Source organism: Buteo buteo, unplaced genomic scaffold (genome assembly GCF_964188355.1).
Source record: "Buteo buteo unplaced genomic scaffold, bButBut1.hap1.1 HAP1_SCAFFOLD_56, whole genome shotgun sequence".
Lineage (NCBI taxonomy): Eukaryota > Metazoa > Chordata > Aves > Accipitriformes > Accipitridae > Buteo > Buteo buteo.
Window position 1 is genome coordinate 101,984 of NW_027439222.1, and position 27,302 is coordinate 129,285.

Sequence of the window (27,302 nt, forward strand, 5' to 3'; positions counted from 1 at the left end):
GTCCGTCTGTCCCAAGGGCAAGTGGGGGACGGGGCTCTGCCCGGGGGGATCCCCAGGAGGTCACCTCCAGCTCACCGCCTGCCTCTCCTGTCTGCTCTCTGCAGACGCGGCACCAGCGTGCGCCCACAGCTCCGCCTGGCCCTGGACCAGCTGTGGGTGCTGAGCGGCGGAAAGGAGGCAGCGGGGGACGAGGAAGAGGAGGAAGGCGGCGATGAGGACAGGACCTCCGTCATCCTCGTCTGGTCCACCGGCTCCTGTGTTGCCGCTTTTGGGTGAGTCGTGGTGCCACGTCCCATGGTCGGGCAGGAGAGGTTCACAACCGTGCCCACGCCATCCTGTGAATGGCCTCTGCCCTGCGTGCAGAGCCTGGGCAGGGAGCGGGAAGCACGCTGGCAGGGAGGGATGGGGGCATTGCCAGGTCCTGCATCCCTTGGTGCCCTTTGGGTCCCCAGAAGAGAAGGGCAAAAGCAGCTGCTCTGGCAGGACACGGGGAGCCAGGGCTTGGGCAGCGTCTCTGTCCTGCCCCACGGGGCTTTGTCCCACTCCGGCGTCCTTCCCCACGGGGCAGGGCTGCACAGGCGCCCGCCTCTGCCCACGGGCTGGGGGGCAGCGGGTCCTGACGCTGGTTCTCCTCTCTTTCTGCAGCTCCTGGGCGCTGAAGGAGCTGTGGGTGGGCACGCTGCTGGGGTAAGCCGCGGGGATGCTGCAGGCACAGCCGGACGGGGGAACACAGCTCCCCAGCTGGGGAGAGGTGCCCTCGCGGCTGCGGGCAGCTCTCGGGCAGAGCTGCCTCACAGGAGAGAAGGGGCAGCTTGGGGCTCAGCCTGCTCTCTCCCTGTCCCTTGCCGGTGCACAGGACACCAGGAGGAGCCAAGAGAGCCCGCGTGACCCGTCTCCCCTCCCTCAGACCCCTGGAGAAGGAGCTGAGCTGCCGCCACACCGTGAGTGTCTCCCCGGTCTGGGCTCTGTCCCCGAGCCCTGGTCCTGAGGCATTGCTGCTCACCTTCCTCCGCTCCTTCTCTCTTGCCCAGTGGAGGACATTCAGCACCAGGAGCCTGGAGAGGCTGATGGAGGGCCAGGCAGAGGTGAGAATGGCTGCCTTTCACCCGTCTCTGGCTGTGCCGGCGTCTGCGGCCAGCGGGGTGAGCTTGTAAGGCAGAGATGGAGGGAGGGAGCGTCCCACGGTGCCACTCGGGGAGCGTAGAGGGTTGGGGAGCCACCAGGCATGCCAGCACATCCTCGCTGGCGGCGCTGGGGGGAAGCCTGCCGTGTGGGGCAGAGAGCCCAGGAGGGCAGAGGGTCCCAGCTCTGCCGCGCTCAGGCTGCTGGTGCCGGGTGGCAGCTCGCCGGTGGCCCTTTCTGCTGCGGGGCTGCTCTCTAAGCGCAGCCTGCTTCTTGCAGGATCGTCCCAAGCAAGGGCAAAGGCCACCGACAGCCCCATCTATCAAAGCTGGGGGACTTTGCGGCTCACCAGGTGAGTTCTGGAAAGAAGCACATTGTCCTGCAAATGGTTGAGCTGTGCTCACTTGTCCTTTGAGTGTCTCCATGCAGGTGCGGCACCCCAAGGGAGGACGTCACCTGGACGAGCAAGGACACCTGCTGGGCAGCAGCCGCTGGATGTGGTTCTGCGGGGACCCAGAGCCTCTCCTGCTGCCCACAGTTTGGAGGAGGGCAGGGCGAGGGCTGGGACAGGTTGTCCCGGTGGCATGCCGGCTCTCAAGAGCTTCCGAGCTGGAGCCGCTGAGCTGGAGCTGTGGTTCCAGCTGCTGGCTCCCTGCCCATCCTGCCTCAGCCCTCAGCACCGTGCTGCAGGCAGGGCAGGCTCCGGGAGTGCTGGCCCAGCTGTCTCCATTGACACGCTCTTGCTCCATTTTCCTTTTCGGAAGGAGGGAACACCATCAGGAGGAGGAAGAGGATGGGGCTGCCCTGGCCCTTTGCTCATCGGAGGACCCTGGCCGCTGCCCAGGCGCCAGGGCAGGTGGGCTCCGGCTGCAGCAGGGCGCTCTTTGGCCAGCCCCTGGCAGCCCTCTGCGGGGAGGACGGCTCCCTGCCCCGGCCCATCCAGGTAAGCCAGCCTGGGCAGGGGGTCCCCAGCCCTCCCTCCCGCTGCTCCAGAGGGGAGGTGGGTGTCCCCAGGAGCTCCGGGGATGGGGGATTGGGCCCTTCACCCCCAGAAGACGCTTCTGGTGCCAGCCCCCTTTGCGGGGGGCAAGGAGCAGGATCTGGGGCAGTGCTTTGGTCACTGCTGTTGGAAGGCAGCTTCTCAGCCAAGCAACTGTCCTCCTGCCCCTCCTGCAGGAGATGCTGGCTGTCCTGCACAAGGAAGGACCGTCGACAGAAGGGATATTCCGAAGAGCTGCCGGCAGGACAGAGTTTCGTGAGCTGCGGGAGGCCCTGGACCACGGTGCGGATGTCGACCTGGGCAGCCAGCCTGCGCTGCTGCTGGCCGTCATCTTGAAGGTGAGCGCTTCTGACCTGCAGCTGGAAGAGCTCCTGGCTGGCCTGGAGTGTTTAGAGGCTCACCTGGAGCCCCTGGCATTGCAGGACTTCCTCCGAAGCATCCCCGCCAAGCTCCTCGTGACAGACCTCTACGAGGACTGGATGGCAGCGATGCAGAAGAGCGGCAAGGAGGAGAAGGTTGAAGAGCTGAAAGCGTAAGTGTGGGCAGCAGCCTGCCTGTTGAGGAGGGACTGGTAGAGGCCTGGGACTTGCCTGAAAAGGGACGGTCTCCTTAAAAAGCTGTGTCTTCTGACAGCTTGCTTTTGCTGCGGTGGGCTTAGATTTCGGGGGAAAGGGCACGGAGAGGGAGCCTTCCCTTGCCTGGGCTTGGGTGAAATGAGGAGCTGGGAAGCAACGCCGTGCTTCCTTCCTGAAGCGCAGGAGCACTGGCCGCTGGCTGAGAGCACCCGGAAAGCTGCGCAACCCACCTGTGTTGGGCAAGCTTTGGGGACAGCTGTGGGCAACATCTGCTCTATTAACGTTGAGTTCCTGTTCCCTCAGGGTGGCCAAGAAGTTGCCTGGAGCCAATCTCGTCCTCCTCAAGCGGCTGCTGGCCCTCCTCCAGCACATCGGCCACAACGCCTCCAGCAGCAGAATGACCGCCAGCAACCTGGCCATCTGCCTTGGGCCAAATCTGCTGAGCCCACCTAACGAGGACGTGCTCCCCCTTGAGGCCATGCTGGCGGTGACTGAGAAGGTGCGCTGTACTGAGCAGCCGGCTGCAGCCTTGCCGGCCCATCCGAGCTTGGCTGCTCAGAGGTCCCTGGCTGCCTCTTCTCTTGAGCGAATGCTGGTGGGGTGGCTGCCTGCAAGAGCAGCCCCACAACCACAGCCTCCTGCGCAGAGGCAAGGGTCGGGAGTGGGAAAGGCTGTGTGATACATTTTCAGGCACCTGGGTTGAGACTGAGGGTTTGATGTGTGCAGGTGAACGTGCTGGTGGCGTTTCTCATTGAAAACTGCGGTGACATCTTTGTGGAGGAGATGGCTGGCCGCTCCTGTCCATCAGCCGGGGAGTCGGCAGCCCCCATGGACAGAGCCACAGGTATGAGGAGGAACTGAGGGCTGTCCCAGGCTGGGGCTTGGGCTACCAGAAACCTCAATGTCGAGAAGACAGCTGGTGTAGGGCTTTGGGTGGGTTTTGCTTTAGGTGTGCTTTACTTCCAAGGAGTCACTTTGCTGCACGTGCTTTTCCTTTCTAGACCTGCATTTGGAAGAGCAAAGTGGCCCTGCAGGCAGAGCAGACAAGGACCACCAGGCAGAAGCCTTGCTGCACACACCACCCGCTTCTCTGCTGGATGTCCTCAAAGAAGCTGGGGGAGACGCGGTGGTGGAGTCCGAAATGTCAGAGGTATGGCAGCTCCATCAGGGGCTACCCTCCTACCCGAGACACGGTATCCCCGTGTTTGCTGAGCTGCCAGAAACGAACTGAGTGTCACACACCCGTGTGAACCCTGTGTTCCAAAGTGAGGCCCTTGGAAGAACGGGCTAATGCAAACCAGCCAGAGGGATCTTCTCTGTAGGGCTAAGGCAGCATTTTGCCAAACAGTCGCCTGCTACTCCAGGGTGTCCCTTGCCACCTGCTGACTCTGACATTTCTGTTGTAGGCACCCGTTGCTTTGGCTCCAGCCACCCCAGGGAGCACAGTAGACTCCCTGGGATGCACAGAAGGACTAAAGAGCGTTTCAGAGGAAAGAAGGTGAAATGAGTCAGCTTTGGGTAAATCAAGAACTGATTCTAGTTGATCCTGGCTTTACCTACCTAATCATACTGTGGGATGGAAAGGTTTGCAGGCTCCCCCCAGGAGAAGGAAAACGGAAAGAAAAGAAAGAGAAAACAGGCCTGGGCAGAGGAGAAGGAATGCCAACGAGAAAAGAAAAGAAGGAAGAGAGAAGGAGATGGGGACTTAAAAGAAGCAGGAAGGTCCAGCAGGTCAGGAAGCCCAGGTGTGTACCAGGCTCTGCTGCCCATCTTTCCCAACTCTCAGCGCTGCTCCAAGTCAGTCCGACCCGCTGGCAAGGGACGGTGCTGCGCGGGGCTTGGAAATAACTCCATGGCCACTCCCCAGGGGCTCCCCATCGAGCCCTGCTGCGTGGCACAGGGGCCCTGTGCATCTGTGCACGCATGCAGGTCTCCAAGTGCATTACCCGTGGGGATAAGGTGCCAGAGCCATCCCCTGGTTGATGCCAGCCATAGCTCTCTCTTCTGGGCTATGAACAATTCCTCGTCAACGGTGTTCCCCAAAGAAAGGGGAACCAAGTCATGCCTATTCCTGCCTTCATGGGTTTATCAGTGCTCTCTGACTCTGTCGTTGTAGGTGCCGTTTCCCTGTTACGGGCTGAAGCCCTGTGACTCCCGGGCCCGCCCCCCGCCGCAGTTGATGTTTGCAATAAAAGGATCTTTTCTCTCTTCTGAGTGTGTCTGCCATACGATATTCTGGACTAGGTAGATGGGGTTTTGTGGTGAGTCCTCGGGGAGGAGTCTGGGATCTTGCCTTGTCCCAGCATCCTTTCCCGCAGGCATCAGGGTTGAGTTCAGGTGCTTTAGGAGTGAAACCAAAGCACAGACTCACACAGGAGGGTGGAGGTTGGAAGGGACCTGTAGAGTTCCTCTGGTCCAACCCGCCTGCTCAAGCAGGCTCACCTAGAGCAGCTTGCCCTGGACAACGTGCCCTTGGGTTTTGAACATCGCCAAGGACGGAGACTCCGCAAACTCCCTGGGCAACCTGTGCCAGTGTTTGACCACCCAGACAGGAAAAAGTTGTTTTCTCATGTGCAGCTGGAGCATATCATGTGTTTTCATTTGTGCCTGTTGCCTCTGGTGCTCTCAGTGGGCACTCTTGAGAAGAGCCTGGCTCCCTCGTCTTCATTCCCTCCCAGCAGATTTAGAGAGATAGATAGATAGCTAAGACACCCCCCCACACACCCCCAGGCTTTCTCTTCTCCCCACGGAAGTGTGCCAGCTTAAAAGCAGCAGGGAAAAGTCGGCTTCCTTGAGGCTCCTTGTTTTGCAGGTGACCTGGAGACGTGAGGTTCCCCTGCCAAGCTGGCCCAGGGAAGAGAGGCGGAGGGCTGGAGGGCACAGCTGGACTCCTGCTCCTGCAACAGCAGGGACTCGCTGGCCAGAAATGGCCCCGAGGACCCCGGCAAGGGGCTGTGCTCAGTGCTGCAGAGGAAGGCGAACCCCCCCGGGACCTGTGCCAATCTGCCCGGGGGAAAAACTCCTTCCTGAGCCCAGCCCTGGTGCCCCGAGCAGGGTCCGGGGAGCTCCTGCGGGGGAGCGCGTTTGGGGTCGGCAGCCAGGGACCTAGAGAGTGGTTTTATGAGTGTGAGTGAATTTGCTTTTGCAATGAGATGTGTACAGGCATTGCCAGGGCCTGGCTTTACTCTGGAAGTGACTGTTGTTAGCTGCTGCAGAATTGAAGAGACTGTGCTATGAACACCACGCCAATTAGGCTGTCTCCAGACCTGAAGCTGCATTAAATCTCGTGCCACACTAGTCTCCTTTTTCCTTTGGAGAAGTAGGCCGAGTCTTTGAAATTCTGCCACATGACTTTATTTTGGGATGAATTGAAATGCAGTTGTTTCTTTAGCTTTGCTTATTAGCATTCTGCTGGAATAGTGTCAGATCCAGGAGGATTAACCTTCCTCCTTGTTTTGTTCTCTGAGTTGATTTTGGAGAGGAAGGCGTGTTGTCTGTCTTGTGGTGTCGTGTGGTGTTCAGAAGATGCTTGAAACGTTGCTCTTGTCTGTGACCGAGCTCTTTCCCTCAGCGTAATCCCTTTGGACAGCACTGCCAGTAGTGTGCGTACGTTTCTGAGCAGCCTGCAGGTGTTTGATCTCCCGATGGTAGAGAGAGCACTGCATTTGTTTGAGTTTGGCAGCCTGTCATCGCGCCTTGCTTTCTTCCATTCTTTCCACCCTCTTCCCCTCATCGCCGCTTCAGCGTCCCTTCCTGAATCGTACTTTTGTGTCCCTGCTGATTCCTGAAGACTTCATGACCACAGCGTAAGTCTTGGGTGGGTGATATCTGTCCTTCTGCTGTGGCGCGCTGTGTAACTCCTTTCATTAACTTCTTCCATATTAAGCAAGGAGAGGGCCTTTCTGAAGAGGAAGGAAAGTTCTCATCTCTGACCGAGTTCTGGCTGGGGCCCCTGAATGTGGAGGATATGAGAGTGGCTGCCTGCCAGACCATATACCAGCGAATACTTGCATGCCGTAATTCCTTACACTCCACCCTATTTCCTTATTTCCAAGTGACACTTGTGCGACATTTGTTTACTTCTTAATGGGTTCAGCTTTTCTTTGAGACCTTCTCTCTCCCTGTGCATTGTATTGTGGGCCGATACCTGGCAATGAACAACTTTTGAGAAGCTGGCTTACAAAAGATGTCGTTAATAGGTGCGAACACAGTTTGATGCAGGCAGTACCCAACTCCCAGCATCACAGGGCCTAGCTCCAATGCTGTGAAGGCCCGTTCCTCTGCAGGTTTGCACTGTGGAGGGGATTGAGAGACACGTCCTGCCGGTTCCTTCTTTTAGTCCCTTGAGCAGAATGGCATTGCGATAGGCTGGAAGAGAGAGGTGCTGGTTTGAGGGCACCTTGTCAAAAACCCCAGTCCTAAAGGTTAGTGAGGACTGACTGAAAAGATCTGATCTCTCATCCTTTGTATCCTCAGATGCACAAAATACAAATGGGCAGAAAATTGAAAAGGAACAGTCCTTGTGGAAGACTGGATGTTTTTTAAGAACAATAAACTGGGAATTCATCTGCCTGCTAAGTATTTTCTCTGTGCAATGGGAATGATGTTTTGTTGTTGTTTAAACTCTTACAAGGAACGTAGCTCTGTTGCTTTTTGGCTGGGGTGGGACTAACTCTCTGTTTGTTTCACAGCGGTCTGGATCTCGACACCACTGAAAGTGCTGTCAAGGAGTTAGAGGTAGGAGATGAAGCAGGTCCACGGGAGCTTAGCTGAATGTTAGGCTGAGCAAATCTTTTGTTTGTTATGGGACGGAGGACGTTTTGTCAAATGCAGCATTTCAAGTGCGAGTAATGGGGAACTTCTCTAGAGAGTACGAGGGTGAAAAAAATGACGTAAATGAAAAGTGTCATCAACAGGCAGCATTAGCGCGAGTAATGCTTTTATCAGAAATACTTCAAAGAAGCTACTGCCTGTTGAAATTGGACAAATGAAAACTCCTATTTGTGGAGCTCGTTGCACTCCGTGCCTTGCTGGTTCCTGTTCAGATTCGTTCTGCAGTAGCACTTTCCCGTGGTTTCGCTCTCAGCCCCAGACCTGACCACTGCTTTGAACTTCTCAGGCTTGACTAGCTGTCAGACCCTCCTAGTTTTTCAGGAGCTGTGGCAGTACTGGTGAGCTAGCTTGATAGCAGCTAATCTAATGCTCAATTGCATGTGCTTTCCTCATAGCTGTGGGAGCCAGGGGACGTTCTTTTAATGACGCCATTACTTTGTGGCCAAGCTCGGTGACAGCTGATGAGTTCTGTTGTTGTCATCTTCTTCCTGAGACAGAAGAAAGCCCCTGCCATTCCCGAGGAAATGAGACCAATATACTGCCTGCTTAAAAATGCTCCTGTTAGTTAAGTTTAAACAAATCTTCAGAGTACAGTAGTAGCATTGTAAATAGTATTGAAGAAAGTGTGCTGATCTTAACTGATACAGAAAATTATTGGTTCTTTTTTTTTTTTCTTTTTCACTTTTGAAAATACTGAAAGGTATTCCTAGAAAAAGTTTCCCCTTTATAAAGCAGGAGTTTGTTGGAGCTGAATTACAGTTCCTTTGTAACTGAATTGGGTCAATATTCTGAAAAAGGGGAATATGTTTATTTTTGAAACAGGTCAATAGTGCATGTGTTGTGCTGGCAAGGAGGAGGCTTCTTAAATGTAGAACTTCTTAAATTTAAAAGCACACCTCCACTCTCCATAGTAATGCTTCCATGTTAATTCAGGGTTAAGATATTCATTCACTTCAGTTTCTGTGAATCTGTTAGGGCAGCATGCTCTGAGGTGATGGGAGGGAGCAGGGGGAAGAAGGGGAAGAGGAAAAGCAAAATATCTGGAACCTGCTCTTCCATGACTCCTGCAAACTGCAATGTTATTTTTTTCCCAAGCCTGAAAACTGTACTTGACAGTGGAATTGTGGCTATCTTGTTAATATTCTTCCTTCCTTTCTTATTTTGGCCTCTCCAGGAAGCAATTCGAGTAATCCTCGGAAATCTTGATGATTTACATCCATTTTCTACAGACCACTTCACTATCTTTCTGTGTACCCTTTCTTTCCTACTTGTAAAAGAAAAGATCCAATGACTTGTATCTGTTGGGCATTGCTTAATTTGACATTCCTGCCTAGTAGTGCGCAGATCTTTAGCTGGAGTACGAGTCCTTTGAGCTTTGCAGTTTTACACTAGCTGAAGATCCTCCTCAGTTGTTGCCTTCACCAGAGAACTGATGTACGTAAAAAGAATGTTTTGCAGTGTTTTCAGATGGCCACCCCTGCGTTCCAAATCTGATTTAGCCAGAGAAAACAAACGTGTATATGTAAAGTCCCAGGAAGCCCACGTAATGCGATTGCAAGGAAAGCTAGTGCGTTGTTTCAAAAGGTTAATAAAACGTAAAGCGCTCCTTACAGGCGCAGCAGTGTTGGCCCACTAGTAGAGAAGACCGCAGTAGTTTTCTTGTAAGGTACATTAGGATTAAACATTGTAGTTGCTGTAGTGTAAAGGGTTAAGAAGAAGTTACTCTCCTGAGGCTGTTGTTGCAGAGAAAAGTAAGTTAGTTGAAGGAGAAGCCTTTTCAGTCCTAAGGTGTGTCAGTTTGTGAATCGGATCAGGCCCTTTGGCATCATCACCTCCCGTGATTCCGAGTGCCCAGGAGTAATGAACACCCACGTGTTTCCGCCTCCAAGGCATTCCCTTCCAGTCTCGGCAGACTGCGTTATTGCCACCCCTGGTCCTAGCAGGCAAGAACGAGATCATCCTCTTTCCCTGTCAGAAGCTGGTATGTATGAGAGCAACTTATTCCTCTTACTGCCAGGAAGAGAAAGTAGCCCAGAGCATTGTCAGAGAGGAGGCACCCAAACAAACGAAGCCTCGTTGTTGGTTTGCTTCGCTAAAGCGCAGCCAGTTTTGCCTGCGTGCTTGAGGAGGGTTTGATTCCCGAGCTTGTATTTCTAGAACTGGGAAGTCCATCCACCTGCTCAGCCAGCACCGGGCCCTGCGGAGAACTGCAAGCTCAGAGGCCTGACGTGATGAGTTGTCCTGCAATCTGTGTGTCGGGCTCCTCGCTGTAGCATACCTCTTAGTTAATCACCAGCTGTGGGAGTCCTTGAAGCCAAACTCAAACGAACAATTTCATCCCTTAAAGGAACTGATTGCGTCAGCGTTTCATCTAGGCAAATCTTGGGCTCCATCTCTGGTCCTCAGGATGTTAGTTTCTGCTAGCAAATGGAGTAAAAGTATTCATGTTACCTGTTTCTTCCTGAGATCAGAGGCACGTAAGGAGACTGCTGCCTGGCGTCACCCATTCTTGCACGCATGAGCTCCTAGGTGTGCGAACTGCACCCCCAGGAAGGAACGTCTGTAACTGTGGCGTTTGTCATGTCAATTATCTTTTGTCCTCCCATTTTGAACTGTGAAGTGAATGTAATGACGCTACTCCTGTGAATCCTAGTCCTTTTCAGTTTTTAAAAAAATTACTTTTTAGTTAGGAAAGCTGATGAGGTTTTATTCACAGGGTTGGGAGCGCCTGGCATGTTGTTTCTTGCGGGAAGATGTCAGGACTGAAGCCAGATACAGTTAAGGAAAGACAATGCTATTAATGCAAGCAACTGATGGGAGAGTGTCACCTGGGTGTGTTTCTTGTAATGTGTTACTAGCGCTTTTTCACCAAGTTCATACGGACAGATTGTAGGTGCTCCCTTCTGCATATACGTTCAGTGTGGTATGACTTTTGAAGCTTTACAAGAGGACTCCTGCTCCTTTGAAATGTTAGTGCTATGTTCTTAAGTCTTATTGTTGTTCTCAGATGTCAGTAAATGGGAGAGAGTATCGAAGATGAGATTCAAACATGAGAATGTCCACCTCGTGCCTTATCCCTACATTTGCACGATGTATCTAGAACTCGGCTCTATTTCAGCACGGCGTATCTTGTGGTAATTCACTATGGTTATGTTTGGATAATGTCTGGAAACATCTATGATCTATGTCTTGCTTTTCCCTTTCCCTTCCTCCACTGTGTCTTTGAATGAGAGGGAGCAAAACTGCGTGCGGTATGGCTGTACCATGGATTTGAAATAGAGCATAGCAATGTGTTCTCTTTTGTCCTGTATTGCTTTTTTTGAAAATGTCTGGAATTTCTCTTTGCCTTTTCACCCACTGCTGACTCTTCAGCTAGTATTTTTATGAAGCAATGCCCAGTGGCTCCCAGCCTTCATTCTTGAATGTCGGTAACTAGGCTGGAGCCAGCACATATATATATGGAACATGTGTTTTTCTTCCTTATGCTTGACTACATTTGTTGACGTTGAATTTCACGCTCTTTGTTTCTGTTTTCCTAAAGAAAGAATGCATTTGTTTTTCTAAATAATGATAGTAATAATGGTAATAATGTCTTTTGTATAATTAGCAAATGTTGTCACCTCCCTAGTGTCTCATTTTCCAGGTTTTCTATGAATTCCCTGAAGAGCCTCAGGCCCCAGCTGAGACCTCTGTGGGACTCTGCATTGAACCTCCTCTGTTGTGAAAACTGAGGTTTTTTTCTTACTGTTTCCTGTTCTGATGATTGGTCCCTGGGAAAGGCTGCTGCTGGTCTGTCTTGTGAGCACTTAGTAGATATTCTGGTCTCCCTTATCAAATGGACAAGTAGTCCAAAGCAATTGTCCCCATCCCACTGGCTTGTGTTATTCACAGCCAGGAATTCTGAAAGAGCTGTATTTGCAGTTCTTCGGTTTCAAGATATCATATGCAAGTCCAGCATTGTTTCTAAGTCATTTATCTTGTTCTCAGGACGTGTGGTGCAATGCAAAAATGTACTATAAAGTTGGTTAAAGAAAGTCCAGTCACCAAATATTCACCAGATTTTACAATACCTCTGTTACAGGTAAAGAAGTAAACAAGGGCAGTGATGAGCTTTTAAGTTGCGTGTGTGGTTCTCTTTTGTGTGTTGTTTTTTTTTTTTAAAAAAAGTGATATTCCAAGTAGTCTGGAGAAGCAGAAGATATATCTAGGCAATGCTGTAGTTGTCCTGTTTCTGGGTGTCAGTCAGGCAGTGTAAGGTGGGAGTGAATTCTCACCTAGAACCATCCAAGTTGAGGGAAACCTTCCTGTCAATTCCAGCGGACTTTGAATGAAGTCCTGCCTGAGGACGTGAGAGCCGTGCTGGCTTCAGTTAAATGTGTTTTCGCCAAGTCTGAGCTGAGCTGTCAAATGGTTTCTTCGCTGTGAGAGTCTGTATGAGGTCAATAGTGCTGAATAATGAAGTAGTTTCCTAAGTGCTGCATGTGTCGAAAACAACCAAGTTAAGCTTCTTTGGAAAGTAATTGTTTAGTGAGATCTCAGGGTGGGTTTGTTTTCAATACAGGTAAGTGTCTGAAGATGGAGTGAATTAGTGAAGGTGTCCTGTCCAAATTCCCCCCGAGGAAATCCCGCTCTCTCTGCTAGCATTACGTTCCTGCTAATGATGTTCCTAGGCCCTCCTCTAAAAATGGAGCCAATAGGATGTCCTGGGAAGCAGTAGTTCTTCTTTAAAACTGTTGAGCATAATTCTCTGGATGGCCTCTCAGTGCTTACCTTCTGTTTGAATAAGGCAGCTAATCTTTTATTCCTGAGTCATTTTTTGGTTTTGGTTGTATAAGCCTGGACAATGTTGCGAAACACAGATGTATATTAAGTCTGACTTTTGTTCTAAAATAGAAAAGTCAAAATCAAATTTTATCAATACCAAGTTTGCAATGTTTTGAAGGTCAAGAGAAGAAAAGAAGTGTCAGATAGTGCTGCAGTGGAAGAAATGGTGAAGAGGAGAAGAGTGGAAGTCGGAGCGGAGGCCTCATGCCCACAGTCGGGTGTGGGCAGGTCAGTTGACTACAAAATAGTCTTCTGGGGCACATATCGATGTTTTTGATGTCTCTTGCACCTTCCTTGTATTTCATTCCTGTGTAACCCTTTGGCCCATTTGTCGTCTTCCTTCTCTTCCCTAGGTGACAGAATCTAAGCAGCATTGCCCACGTTTGGGGAAAAGTTGTCCTGTGCTTTCAGGTTCCCATGCCGTTAACTAAAGCTCTTCCCCTCTCACTCCTTTGTGTTAACGTTACCTGCAGAATCACAGCGGGATGAGAACTGGGCGGCTCAACAAAGCGGTGCACTGGCTTGCACACCTGAGGCAGGGATGACAAGGGAGGAACTGGGAAGAGTTTCCTAGCTGCCTCCCAGCCTGCTCCTCTGAGTCGGCTGATGACTGCTGCCTCTCGGCTTGAGGCAGAGATCTCTGTCTGTGGCTTTCACAGAACCGTTGAGGTTTTCGGGACCTTTGATATCATTGAGTCCAAGCCCTCCTGCTCAAGCAGGGTCACCCAGAGCAGGTTGCCCAGGACGTGTCCCCTCAGGTTTTGAGTGGACTCCAAGGGTGGAGACACCACAACTTCTGTGGGCAACCGGTTGCAGTGCTCGACCACAGTTGCAGTCAGAAAGTTTTTCTTGTGTTCAGCTTTAATTTCATGTTTTGCAGTTTGTGCCCTTTGCCTCTTGTCCTGCCAGAAGGCGCTGCTGAGAAGAGCCCGGTTCCCTCTTCTTCATTCCCTCCCATCAGATGTACATGGATAAGAGCTCCCTGAGCCTTCTCCAGGCTGAAGGGTCCCAGCTCTCCCAGCCTCTCCGCATATGAAAAGTGCTCCAGTCCCTTCGTCACCTTTGTGGCCCTTTGCTGGGCTCGCCCCAGTGAGTCCCAGTCTTGTCCTGGGGAGCCCAGTCTGGACAGAGCACACAGACTGGCCCCAGCAGCCCTGAGCAGAGGGGAAATGATCCCCCCAGGCCTTGCTTTCTCATTCAGTGCTGTCTGTAGGTACATGCATAAATTTGCATGTCTGAGCAGCCTCTCAGGCTGTTGTTGCTGGAAGGGTCTTTCATTCCGTCTAGCTGGCGCTCTAGGCTTTCACCTGTCTCCTGCCTTGCTGCTCTTTCTTCTTGAGCTCTTGGGGTATTTCTCACGGAATGTTAAGTGGTTAAAACGTAACACAAGACATGGTTATTCAAATGCATTTGTCTCTTGTTTCTCTGTGCAGCCTGATGAATATCATGGCACTAAATGACTCATTGTTATTCCTTGTATTGCAGATAACTAATTCTTGTTCCTCAGATGCAGCTGTCCTAGGCGGGTAGTATGTTTCACCGGAACTGTTGACCCAGGTGGAAAAAACAGTCTTCTCGGTTCTAGCTAGCAGCCAGGATAAACTACTGTGTAGCAGGGTTTTTTTCTGAATCTACCCATTGATCCAATAAGATATTCTTTTTCCCTACCGTATTTGTGCCTCCTGTTATCCTCAGGATGCTAGAGCTTCAGCTCTACTGTTAGAAAGAAAAAGAGAGAAAACATGATGCTGCTAGTGGGCTTTGCTTCTCAGGAGGGTGAACGAGCCTGTGAAGGGTTTTCCTTCTGCACACTTTTGAGCCTGACACCTCTCATGCAGGAAGTTTCTCTGTTCTGGAGAGTTTTTGCTCCAAGCAGAGCTGGCTTCTCCCCAGGCACTAAGTTTTCCAAGCGGGAAGGCTCTAGGGGTGCATGGCTTTAAGTAGCTGCCTGGATCCGCATCATAGCTTGTGATTTCACAATGGTCCCTATTGTGTCTCTGGAGTTGGTGCACACTGGGTGCCACTTAGCTCCTCCCGTGAGGGCTACTCCATCAGTCCCTGGGGAATCGGGCCCCCTGACTGACCTGGAGGTTCAGTTGTCCCCGAAACCCAGTGACTGACGTGAGGATGAACCCAAACGGGGGTTACAAAATGACACTTCTGGAAGAGTTACAGGTAGCACGGCCGGGGCTCAAAAGTGCAGTTTTGTGGGTTGGGGTTGTTTTTTTTCCAGTTTGGAAATCACTTTTTTAGACAGGAACCTCAAGAACAAAGCAGGAGGTGGGTTTTTTTGGTCTGAAACACTCATCCCTCTCCTGCTGTATTAAAGACGTCCAGACTCTCGTGGTATACAGTAGAGGTGATGTTATGGGCTGTTTTATTTGCGTATGGGAAGGAAAACCTCCTACAAGTCCGTGGTTTTAGGGCTGTGCCTGAAGGAGGAGGAGGCGGCACGTAGAGGCGTGATGGCTCGTGGACTCGCGTGGACGCAGGGGTGGGTGATGGCTGGGAGGACGTAAGGGAGCTCTCCACCCCCAGCCCCAACTTTTCCCTTCTTGTCGTTGCTAAACAGAGACATGACGAGGAGGCAGTGATTGACCGGGGAAGAAGGAGCAACACTGTCAGTGTTCGCTATGAGGAGGAGGAGTTGGAAGGTGAGTCTCTGCTGAGATCCTGGTAGAGGAGCCACCAGCCCAGCGCGTTTTCCCATTGCACAAAGTCTCTCCTGTGTGCCTTGTCGGGTGTCACATCATGTGCAGCAAAACGTGCCGCGCTTCTCAATGAAGCAGCACAGTTATTGTCACGTTTTTTACTATTACGGCTTTTTAAACGGAGGGAAAAAGCCCCCCGGGAGGCCACGGTGTGAGTTGTAGCCACAGGGCTCGATAATTCACGGCTTTTTTTCTCGCAGAGGCTGCTCCTGGCTTGGAGAGGTCAGGAGAATCATTTCAGGGCTGCAGACGCGGGGCTGTGATTTTCTTTTTTTGTTCTGGAGTTCATTACGATGGGACTGATTTGATCGTCTCTTGTCGCCTCGTGCCATACAGAGATTTTGAAAATAATTAGCTTGTGTTGCTGCTTAATGAGCAAGTCTGAGTGTTGTCCAGCCGAAGCTGGAATTTGAGAAGAGGTCCAATACTTTGGGGGCACTTTTAGATGACCCAGAGCCAACACTTGTTGTTGCTGTGTTGTTGCAAAGCTCGAGTAAAATAGGCTTGGAAAAAAGGAGGTCCAGTGAAAATAACATTCAGGGAAGCTGGCGTTGCTCCTGGGATATATAACCGTGGCTTAGCAAGGCACCGGCCACCTCAACCATTGCCGCAATGCCGAGAGTGCTGCAAAAACCGCTGCTTTTTCGCAGGCCACCGGACCCTGTACGTGGGCGCGCGGATGCCACTGGTTAGGCAGAGCCACCGGCATCACCGACGCCACAGCCAGAAGCATCGGGAAGGGGAACGGGAGAAGGACTCTGCCCCGATGGAGCAGGGCTACCACTGTAAGTCCCACCGCGGCATTTGCTAAACTCCTGGGGGCAACGTGGGCGCTGGGGCCTTCTGCAAGCAGGTCCCCGTGGCTAGTTTGAGTGAGTTGCTGTTCTTCCGAGGGAAAGTGGCCGTATTGAGCAACACCCTCTTTTTCCCAAGTTTTCTTTTTTTTTGTTGTTTTTTTTTGTTTGTGTTTTTTTTAATGCAGTTAAATGCATAATGGGTTTAGGCTCGTCTTCCTTAGAGGGATCCTGGCTTTAAAAATGGCAATGTGGGGAAGGAAAGCAGCCCATCCTCATGCAGAGGTGGACTAGATGCTTCTCCTTCTCCACGGCTCTGTGCAAGCCCAGACAGATGCAGAGGAGAGGGGCCAGCCCAGTGTTTATGGCTGCACTGGTGCTGATGGCCACTTTGCACGTGAGCGTGACGAGCTGTGTTCAGGCGCAGTAACGGGATGGGTCTTTGCCTTCTGCCCCCAGGCTCCCCGTCCCAGCGGGTGCAGTTCATTCTCAGGAGCAAGGAGGACGAGCAGCACCTCTCTCACCACTTGTTCTCCGAGCTGGATGAGATCTGTGTAAAAGAGGGCCGAGATGGCGAGTGGAAGGAAACGGCAAGGTAAATCCCTGCTGCTTGGCTGCGGTGGGAGAGGAGTCCCTGCACCGGCAGCGCCCGTGGGCTCTGCTTTCTCCTCTCCAGGATGCGAAGCTTTTGCAGCTGCAGGTGGCGGCACGAGGAGCCTTCTCCTCTTGCCACCCCGTGGCTCTGTCAAAGGGGTTGCAGAGCTGGGGCTGTTTTCTTGCAATGGGGCTGATCGCACCCGATGTCCGCAGGTGGCTGAAGTTTGAGGAGGACGTGGAAGATGGCGGCGAGCGCTGGAGCAAGCCCTACGTTGGCACGCTGTCCTTGCACAGCCTCTCCGAGCTGAGGAGCTGCATCAGCAACGGGTCGGTGCTGCTGGACATTTGTGCCAACAGCATCGAAGAGATTGCAGGTACCATGGGCGCTGCATCCCTCCGGGAACGGCCGAGCTCAGCTCGCCACGGTGCTCTTCACTCCCAAATCAAACCCTGCCCCAATGGCACGTCCTTTTCCAGAAGTGCCACTGTGTTTTTCTCATGAGCTGTTTTTGGATGTAGACTGGGCATGCAACAGTCGCACCGTTTTTTTATTCCAATGCGGGGTCCTTTTGAAAGCAGTTTGTGGGGTTGGAGAAGCCACTAGAGAATATTCTGCAGCCAAAAAGGAGCGTGTGTCAGGGCTTAGCAGGCTGCTCTTAGAAATACAGAGTCTGCGTAAGAGCTGAACCTCCTTAAAGGAACTATTTCTTACAAGCTGTTTCCTCGCATTCTTTTTTTTGCTTTTGCCTTAAGATCCAGCATGTAAGAGTTTTAAGGCAGAGTTTATCTGGCGATGACCAAGCAGTGTATTTCTGTGGGGAAGATACTTGAAGTTAATTGCAAAAGCCGCTTTGGAGAAGTTATCTTTGACTGGCGGCAGGTCTCCATTCAGCCCTTTCAAGGGCTGGAGAAGTCGGAGCCGTTCTTAGCACGTTTCTCCCTGGGCTCGGCAAATTGCACTCGATCAGCACGGGAAGCTCTGGGAACGTCTGTGCTATAGATCGCTTATAATTTGGGTGAACGTGTAGAGTCAGAAAGGCCAGGTCGGGCAAGAAAATTGTGTCATTTAGAATGGGAAATATTTATCTTAGCGGAATGATGAATAAGCACTTGGATGCCATGTTTCTTAGCAGAAGAAAATTCTCGTTTTGGCTGCAAAGGCTGAACATTATTAAAAGGCCTTGCTATGCAAGGCTGAGCCGGCATTAGGGTGCAGCCTGTGTGGCACAGCCTTCCCTGGGGGCTTTGGGGGTCGGGACTTGTTGGGGTTTCTGCTCTGATGGCTTTGTTTCCCTTTGCCATCCTCAGATACGATCCTGGCCCAGCAAGAACAGTCCACGGAGTTTGACGAGCACGTGCGGGCGCAAGTTCGAGAAGTCCTTTTGAGGAAGCACCACCATCAGAACGAGAAGACAACCAACCTTCTGCCCGCTGTCTGCTCGTTTGCTGATGTGAGCAAGAGGCAGTCAGACCTGCACCTCCTCTACAAGCCAGGTGAGGCTTTCTGCAGGGCTGTGGCCCCATTAGACTTGTCCGGGCAAAGGAGAAGCGTCCCAGTTGCTCCTCGTCCATCTTTCTGAGTGTCTTTCTTTTTCCTACCAGCCCAAACAATCACCTCTTGTCCTTCTCCCACCGCTGCAGAAGCTAAAGATGGGGTGAACCCTGAGAGCAGAGCAACGGATTTAAGCAAGGTGAGACACTCGTAGCTTTCTCACGCCTTTAGGGCCAGATTTGCTCTTGCAAACTTGGCTGGAGAGTGTGCTGCAGAGCGCTGTGGGCTTTGCTTTTGGGGTAATTGCCTGAAAATCGCTTGTCGTGCCCAGGCGGAGCTGCACTTCATGAAGAAAATTCCCACCGGGGCTGAAGCATCCAACGTGCTCGTAGGAGAGCTGGATTTCCTTCACCAGCCCATCGTGGCATTTGTCCGCCTGAGCCCGGCTGTCCGCCTCTCGGGCATGACGGAAGTTCCCATCCCAACAAGGTGCGAATGAGAAGCGCAAATTTTTTCCGTAAAAAAGACACCCAACCAAAGATCGAGTTGCAGGCATCAGTTTGGTGTCCCAAGGGAACAAGGCGAGTGGGAGGGGGAGCAAGCACGTTTCCCCCACCCACATCTCCTCGCCTTCGTTTCTCCATTCCCTGCTGTAGCTTTTAAACCCATCGGCCAATTGTAATGAAAGTTGGCCCCCAAATGAAATTTGCCGTCGGTTTTGAAGAATTTCAAATTCATCGTGGCGTCGCTGAGCCTACGTGTCCCGTCTTGAGCCACGCTCCGGGCTGGGAGCTGCCAGGGCTTTCCTTGGGTGCTCTTGGAGCAAGGACACCTTCTTCTCTCTCTCATTTTGTTTTTCTTGCCCAGGTTCCTGTTTGTTTTGCTTGGACCAGAAGGAAAAGCCCATCAGTACCATGAGATCGGCAGGTCCATGGCCACTATCATGACAGATGAGGTGCGACAAGATGAGATAGCTCCGGGTCATTTTTGCCTTTCTTCAGCTCTCCCTGTCTCTGAAGTAGTGAGGAAGAGGATTTGCTGTCCCAGCTGCCCGCAGCTCTCCAAATAGCCCAGCCCTCTTTCTCACCCCGAAGCGAACACGCAGATTTGCATCACCCCACATCCTGGAGGCTGAAATCCCACCCGGGGTGCATCCTGCATCTCATCCTTCTTGCCGGGGTCCCCAGCACGCTGTCCCCAGTGGTGGCATTGCCAGGGCCAGTCAAACTTCTCTTGCTCTTTAAGCAGAAGGGTATGGTGTGCCATGGGGGACGGGGGCCTCGTGGGGGAGATGATTACAAATGCCCTGACGCACAGATTTTTCCTTTTGGGGGAGTATTTCCTGCCCTTTCCAGCAGGAAATTTTGGGGAAAAAGCCTTGCGTTTAGCCAAGAGCTTATTGCACTGGTTAGGACCTCCGAGCTGGGTTGTCCTCTCACCAGGTTGTCTTCTCTTGGCAGGTTTTCCGTGACGTTGCCTATAAAGCCAAGAACGGGGCTGACCTCGTGGCTGGCATCGACGAGTTTCTGGATCAGGTCACGGTCTTGCCGCCAGGAGAGTGGGATCCATCGATCCGAATCGAGCCCCCGAAAAACGTCCCTTCGCAGGTGGGAGGCGCGAGGGGGATGGGCAGGACGGCTGGGGATGCTGTTCAGGGGCCCAAATTCACAAGGTCCCACTCTGACACAGTCACAGAGCCAGACCAGAAGCAAAACAAGCCAGCGGTTACAAGTCCATAGCTTTATCTTACTTCCATTTTAACAGGAAAAAAGGAAGATGCCAGGAGCTCTTGACGACAGTGCTTCTCACAGCACGCTGGAGAAACACAGTGGCCCTGAACTGCAGCGGACGGGAAGGTGGGAGCTTTAATAGTTTGGGTTTTTTTTCTGTTTGCTTCTCAAATCTGAGCATGCACCCTCCCTTCTAGCAGGTCTTTGGGGTTAGCTGGTTCAACGAAGGGGCTCCGCATTGCCAGCTTGGTCCCCTGGGCTGGGCAGGGGGGAGATCTGGGCAGCTGGGCTCAGCCCCAGCCATCACCATTGCACGCAGGTTTCCTTGATTTGGGAGGAAGGAGAGTGCTTCTTTTTAGCCACGAAAGTGACTCCGTGCTTCTGATTGCCCTTCTGCAGCAAAGCAAAGTCACCGTGTTCCTCCAAGAGAACAGACTCTCTTCTTTTTCCTTCCTGCAGGCTCTTTGGAGGTTTGACCCTGGACGTGAAGCGGAAAGCCCCGTGGTTCTGGAGCGACTTCCGGGATGGTCTGAGCCTGCAGTGCCTGGCGTCCTTCCTCTTCCTCTACTGTGCCTGCATGTCCCCTGTCATCACCTTTGGGGGACTGCTGGGGGAGGCGACCAATGGCCAGATAGTGAGCACGTCTCTCTGTTGGGGAGCATGGGGGAGGATAAAAGTCAGGCCAAAGTCCTCGCTGCAGTGAATCGGCTTTGGTTTTTGTTTCTCCCTAACGATTTATTTACTCACGGCTGCCTCTCTTCCCCGGACAGAGTGCCATGGAGTCGCTGCTGGGCGCGTCCATGGCCGGCGTGGTGTATTGCCTCTTTGCCGGCCAACCTCTCACCATCCTCGGCAGCACCGGACCCGTCCTCGTGTTTGAGAAGATCCTCTACAAATTCTGCAAGTAAGGCTGGCTGCCGCAGCTGGGTGCTGCGAGAGCCTTCAAAAGGGGGCAGTGATGGAGAAAAGATGCTTTGCTTTGCTTTTCTGTTTCTTAGGGGTAGTTGCTAGATTTTAGTGACAGTCCTTTTGTTGCTATGGCTTTGATGGGAGATAAACCACCCTTATTGCCATAAGGTTTATCATTAAGCCCCAGCTTGCTGGCAGCAGGTGACTGGGTGCAAACCCAGCTGGTTTCAGTGTCAGGGCATCAGGGTGATGTGGGAGAACACCACCTGGCCCAAGAGGGACCTGACCTCAAGCAGCCTCCAAGGTGTTAACACAAGATCCTTGTTCAACAGTGGTAACTAAATAATTGGCCTCTCCTCCTGTGGGTCTACACCCTGCACCACAGCCCCGAGGCTCTCTGTAGTAGTACATGGAAACTGCATTTCCCATCCGCAGCCTTGACACGCTCCAGAATTGCTCCCTGTTTTCCCCGAAGGCAGGCATGTCTCAGGGCCTCTTGCTGGCCTTTGCAGCCTTTGTTTCATTTTGCTTTCCCAGGGAGTACACGCTCTCCTATCTGTCTCTGCGGGCGTGCATTGGGCTGTGGACCGCCTTCTTGTGCATAGTGCTGGTGGCCACCGATGCCAGCTGTTTGGTGTGCTACGTCACCCGCTTCACGGAAGAAGCCTTTGCCTCCCTCATCTGCATCATCTTCATCTACGAGGCTCTGGAGAAGCTGAGTCACCTGCGAGACACCTACCCTGTGCACATGCACAGCAAGCTGGACTTCCTCACCAGCTACTAGTGGGTTTTTTTCCCCCTGAGAAAGCTGCTGCCCCTTGGCAGGAGCTGCGGGCTGCACCTCCATCGCCTTTCCCTTACCCCTGTCTTGGCTTCTCTCCTCCCAGCTGTAAGTGTGAGGCACCGACCCATCCCAGCAACGAAACGCTGCGTTTCTGGGCGAGCAACGGGATCAACGTGTCTGGCATCGCCTGGGAAAACCTCACGGTGACCGTAAGTGCCCCGAGCCACTGCTTCCTCGCGCCGCGGCCACGGGGTCCAGGGGCATTTGCATGGTGCAAAAGTCAGAGCCCTTCAGGGAATGATGGGCTTCAAACTGTGCTAGTGCTGCTCGGAAAAGTCCTTGCTTAAATCTAGCGTGTGGTTTGTTAAAACCGCTTGGTCCTCGGGAGGAGAGTCCACCTTGTCCCAGTCTACCTGGTCCCCAACGTTGTGGGTAGGTAGCAAGTGTCCCCCTCAAGCCTGTTGCCGGACAGTATTTCTGACTGGGAGGAAGGTTAAGTAGTGGGTGGTTTGATTATTGTAGAAGTTGTAGGTAGGACTTAAGTTCATGCTTGAAAGGTAGTAATTGGCCTCCTTAATGGGTTCCTAGTAACTCTGGGCCTTGCTTTCTCGTTCAGTGCTGTCTGTAGGTACATGCATAAATTTGCATGTCTGAGCAGCCTCTCAGGCTGTTGTTGCTGGAAGCAGAGCCCGGGCCTAGGGCGGCAGGCTCTTATGGTGGCCTTCATCCCCTCTTGGCCAGGTTCTGCGAGCCCTCCCCTGGGAAGGGACGATTTGTCTCTTCTCCTCCTTTCCTACCATGGTTGTCTTTAGCCCTCCTTCCCTCTTCCCTCTCTCTCTCTCCCCAAGAGTTTCCAGTGTTTCCTTCCCCTCTGGTGTCTTCTTTAGCCACGATTGCTCGAATGGCAGGCAGAGGATGTGCCGAGGGTGCGTGGTATGGTGTCCCCTCACATCTCGTTTCTCCGCTCTATAGTTCGATGTGTCACTTGTTCAGCTGCTGCTGCTCATTACATATAAATCTCCATTGGCAGGAGCAGTTAGAGGGTCGTGGATCTTGGACCAAGATCCTCAAAACCCCCTAGCTACGCGAGGTTTCCCTGCCGCACGTGCACTGCCTTTGTGTCCTGACGCTCTGTTTCTCCAGGAATGTCGGCATTTGCGTGGGGAGTTTCAAGGACCTGCCTGTGGACGCGACGGCCCCTACACGCCTGATGTGTTCCTCTGGTGCTGCATCCTCTTCTTCGCCACCTTTGCCCTGTCAAGCTTCTTGAAGAAGTTTAAAACCAGCCGCTACTTTCCAACCAGAGTAAGTAGAAGATGGTGGCCAGCGTCCATCTCCACACTCGTTTCCCAAAATGGCTTTCCTGGAGCACTAAGCAGTATTAGCCCCGCCATGGTCAAGCTGGGAAACGTTGGCCTTGCAGGCCAAGCTCTCCAAGAGCTTGGATGTCCCGCACTCATTTCCGTGAGTGCAAAATCATCGTAGCATTTCCCACCTGCCTCGCGATCTGCCCCAGATTGAAGATTTTTGGGGTTTGATTTTTTTTAATTTTTTTTTTTTTCCCCCTCCTCAGGTAGTAGGAAGTCAGGTTTCCCAAAGTTTTGGGGGTTGGGGTTGTGGGTTTTTTTCCCTACCTTCTGCGCATTATGTGCTCGAGCGGAAAGTAGATTCGAATGAGGAGGTTCCTTTTGAGGACTAAAGGATGCCTCAGTGCCTTGTTGCCGTTGTAGCTGTGAGTGTAGCTGTAGTGGCAGACATCTCTTTTCTTATTTTTAATATTATTATTATTATTTTTAGGTTTTGACTTAAACCAACCCTTGTCCGCCTAATTAAGCTTTTTTTATTATCTGACGCCAGATCTCACGGGGACAAACACAGCAACAGTATCTAAGCAAGGGATCAGGCTGCATGTGCTCAGAGGGGTGGTGGGATTTGGTTAACCAGCCTGAATGTTGTGGATGTCCGCAACTCTTGCATCTCACGTTACGGCCCTGTTTGCCATGCCCCTTTCACCTCTGGTTTCTCGCCCCAGGTACGGTCCACGGTGAGCGACTTTGCTGTTTTCCTCACCATCGCCATCATGGTGCTCCTTGACTTTGTGGTTGGGATCCCATCGCCAAAGCTCCAGGTCCCCCACACGTTCAAGGTAATGGGGTGTTTTGGCACGTGGGGGTGCCACAAGGTGATGCCGGGGCAGGGCAGGGCTGAGTCTGGAGGAGATGCTGGTGGTGTGACCATCTCCTCTTCCACCTCCAAGTGCCTTGCTTCCTCCTGGCAACGAGAAGATGGCCCCAAAACTAGATACCTACAGGAGAAGTACCTAGAGGTGCTTGCAAAGAGGAGACTGGCACTGCTGAAGCCCACGGGAGAGGGGGACATGAAGCCAGGGCTGGGAGGTGCTCTGACACAGGGAGGGAGGGGAAAAGGAAAGCCAGTGGAGTGCCTGGGCTGGGAGACGATGCTGATGTGTGGGCTTTGTTGCAGCCTACCAGAGACGACCGCGGGTGGTTCATCAACCCCATAGGACCCAACCCTTGGTGGACGGTGTTGGCTGCGCTCGTCCCAGCTCTGCTCTGCACCATCTTGATATTCATGGACCAGCAGATCAGTGCCGTTATTGTGAACAGGAAGGAGCACAAGCTGAAGGTAAGGGCCTGCGAGAGATGACCCCGGCCCCAGCCCCTTCTGGGCTGCAGGTCTGGGGAGAAGCTCTTATTGCCGATGCTTTCTGAAGGCATTGGTTTGGGACAAGGTCAGGCTGCGTGGCAGGATGCTCTCCTGGATTAACGATGATGCAGGGAGCAAGTGACAGGGCAGTTCAGATGAGCAACCTTTTGGAGGAGCAAATTAATCTTGGAGCAATATGGAAGCGCGTTTTTGTTTTGAAACGGCAGCGGCAGCAGGTGCGGGGAATGCATTGTTTTGATGCGCTGCCAGGGATAACTCAGAGTCACACCTTCCTCGCAAGTGGTAGAATTTTCTTTGTGAGTGAAAAAAACGGTTTGGTGGTTTTGGGTTGTGGGTGGGTATTTTTTGGAGAAGTATGTATCGCACAAGCTCCCCATATCCCTTGTGTCTGAACTCCTGCCAGATTTTCATGCCAGGTGCTTGTGCAAAGCCTGCGTACACCCTTACTTGTTTCCATTTCTTGTTTTAAATTCTGAAGAAGTTGACCTGTGCTCGAGCAGGGTTTGAGTCTGACTTGCAACGTTATCCTTGCTCTTGTGCTATGGGATGCTCTGTTTCTTGTTTTCCTGCCTGCAGAAAGGATGCGGGTACCACCTGGACCTTTTCGTGGTGGCCGTGATGCTGGGGGTGTGCTCGGTGATGGGGCTGCCCTGGTTTGTGGCTGCGACCGTCCTGTCCATCACCCACGTGAATAGCCTCAAAGTAGAGTCTGACTGCTCAGCTCCAGGAGAACAACCCAAGTTTCTGGGGATACGAGAGCAGAGAGTCACTGGCTTGCTGATCTTTGGGCTCATGGGCTGCTCCGTCTTCTTCACTTCCGTGTTAAAGGTGAGAGGAAAATGCAAACCACCCGACAACCGCGAGCTTGTTGGAGGTTACAGAAAAACAGTCCCCTCTCTGCAGGCCTGAGTAGTTAGTTGTGGAGCGGAGGAGGAGGGGGTGATCCCAACCCTTGGGGCTTGACCCACGGTGGGAACCAGCCTCGGTTAGGCTTTGCAGCCCTTCGGGCCCCCGTTTGGTGTGCTCGAGGCAAGCGAGCAACGCAACTGCTTGAATTTTCGGGTGTCTTTCAGGCCCGCCCATGTTTATGGGTTACAGCTGAGCATATTCAGACCAGCACGTCTGCTCTCTTTCAAACAGGCAGCCCTTTACTGGCTGCAATTTGCTCCCCAAATGCCCCGGAGCAGCTGTTCCCAGGAGCTAAACACACTGAGGTCATCCCCGTGGGCTTCCTTGCACGTTCCTCCCACAAAGTAATCTCGTCTCTAGGCTAAAAGGAGGCCTGTGGCCTTTGCCTGTTGCCCCAAGATTAGGCAGAAGTGTTTTTCTACCGCCACAGAATGCGGCATAGGGTAGCACGGGTGAAATCGCCTATTTTCCTCCAACCTTTCTGGAAAATAGGAGTATTCTGAGGAGAGGTAACTCCAAAGTTCAGCCTAAAGCAGAGCCTTAGCTCACTCGTGCGCACAAAATCTTTAATGGTTAAAACCTGACCCATCTGTAAGCCTGAATGGAAGCTGGAAGGCTTCAAGCAATTTTAGGCAGTGCCTGTGGAAGAGGGTGGTAATACTGAAAATGCAATATGGAGAAAGAAACGATTGCATTCTTTTTTTTTTTTCTCTTTTCCCCCCCAGTTTATACCAATGCCTGTGCTTTATGGCGTCTTTCTCTACATGGGTGTGTCGTCGCTCAGAGGAATTCAGGTACGGACTCTTTTACAGCGTGCGGCATGTCGTTTCCCTGGTATTTTGTCTCCGTAGCAGCAGGGAAAAAAGCAGTGGCATGGGAAAAACTTCTTGCAGAGCAAGCAATGAAACTCTTTTGTGTAAGAAAAAGATTGGTGGAGGCACAGGAGGTATATAGGGCTGGGAGGACCAGGCAAGTTCAGCGCTCTCTGTTTCAGGGTTTAGGGCAGGTCAGTGTTTGGTTACGTGAAAGCGGGGGAATTCAGTGCAAAGGGAAGGCAGTTTCTGCCACTGGTGGAAATCCTCGCTGGGGGATTCAGTGGGCCGAGAAATGCTAATAATGGAATGGCACGGAATAGTTGCCGTTTGGTGGGCAGCTCTCAGGGGCAAGCCGGTTGATAGATGGAGCGAAGGGAAAATGGGTGCTGCTCCCAGGAGGAACGCGGTGGGATCCAGGATTTCTGACGGCAAGCGAGATGCTGCAAACCGCCTCCACGTCTCGAGAGGGCCAGAAACTTGCCGCAGTCCCAAGGCGGCAACCTTTCCCTTTTATTTTGCAGTTCTTTGATCGCTTGAAGCTGTTTTGGATGCCAGCAAAACACCAGCCGGATTTCATCTACCTGCGGCACGTGCCCTTGCAAAAGGTGCATTTGTTCACGGTGATCCAGCTGACCTGCCTCGTCCTGCTCTGGACCATCAAGGTGTCCCGTGCCGCCATCATCTTTCCCATGATGGTAAGAGCTGCCGCCGCTCAGCAGCGGGGTGTTTGCAGCGTTGGAGTGAGAGGTGGCATCGTCTCTGAGCTCACCGCATCTTCCCTCTTATTCGTGAAGGTTTTGGCTCTCGTCTTTGTCCGGAAAGCGATGGATTTCTGCTTCTCAAAGCGCGAGCTCAGCTTTCTGGATGACCTTATGCCAGAAAGGAAGAAGAAGTTGGACAATGCCAGAAATGAAGCCAGAGAAGAAGAAGAGGTAAGGCTTGCTGGGTCCTCGGGGCTGGACACCTCCGTCGGGCTGTGAGGTTGCCTGTTTCTCTTACAGCTTGTCTGGAAACGTTGGGGGAAGATCAGCACTCAATCGAAATAGATCCCAATAGCCTGGATCCCACGTTGTAACCTTTGTTTCCTCAAGTAGCAGTGAGCTGAACGCTTGAATACAGGTGTAATTTTTAAAACGAGTCGTTTTTCACAAAGGTCATTATCATTACGATGATTATTATTAGAAGGTGCTGCTGCTGCTGCTGGCAAGATTTGCTCATAATCGTGTTTTGAACACCCAATCCCCCTGCCCCAAAACCTTTGGAGTGAACGGTTTCTACCCTGCTGCACTAATACCTATAGCTGCCAAGGGGCAGAAGGGGAGGGCAGACTGCTAAGTTTGTGCTGGGCATTCAGCTTATCTCCACTTTGACCAAAGACAGAGAACGTGATTTGTCCCTTTTTTACCTCAGGAGTCCAGGAGGGCGATGGAAGCTGCTGCTGCTGCAAGTTCAGTTCAGCTGAACGTGGGGAAGACCAGTGACATGGATATCCCAAAGCAAGGCAGTGACAGGTAAAGCC

The 27,302-nt window shown here is 52.3% G+C and overlaps 2 protein-coding genes across 2 annotated transcripts; both read left to right on the forward strand.

Annotated features, from left to right (window-relative positions):
- Window positions 1–262: 262 nt before the first annotated feature.
- LOC142027783 (T-cell activation Rho GTPase-activating protein-like) lies at window positions 263–3,928 on the forward strand. The gene is made up of 9 exons (XM_075021991.1): window positions 263–272; window positions 857–941; window positions 1,032–1,085; window positions 1,402–2,065; window positions 2,299–2,460; window positions 2,545–2,654; window positions 3,001–3,196; window positions 3,424–3,541; window positions 3,807–3,928. Exons 4-9 carry the CDS (start codon window positions 1,916–1,918, stop codon window positions 3,926–3,928), a joined length of 858 nt encoding a protein of 285 aa, XP_074878092.1. The 5' UTR covers window positions 263–272; window positions 857–941; window positions 1,032–1,085; window positions 1,402–1,915.
- A 2,564-nt stretch (window positions 3,929–6,492) lies between these two features.
- LOC142027784 (electroneutral sodium bicarbonate exchanger 1-like) lies at window positions 6,493–27,176 on the forward strand. Its single transcript, XM_075021992.1, has 23 exons — window positions 6,493–6,503; window positions 7,389–7,434; window positions 14,813–15,008; window positions 15,716–15,862; window positions 16,319–16,454; window positions 16,670–16,830; window positions 17,765–17,950; window positions 18,059–18,147; window positions 18,280–18,437; window positions 18,816–18,903; window positions 19,409–19,555; window positions 19,713–19,804; window positions 20,138–20,312; window positions 20,449–20,582; window positions 21,125–21,370; window positions 21,475–21,580; window positions 22,515–22,676; window positions 23,404–23,517; window positions 23,856–24,017; window positions 24,636–24,887; window positions 25,694–25,762; window positions 26,305–26,478; window positions 26,578–27,176. Exons 1-23 carry the CDS (start codon window positions 6,493–6,495, stop codon window positions 26,761–26,763), a joined length of 3,237 nt encoding a protein of 1,078 aa, XP_074878093.1. The 3' UTR covers window positions 26,764–27,176.
- Window positions 27,177–27,302: the final 126 nt, after the last annotated feature.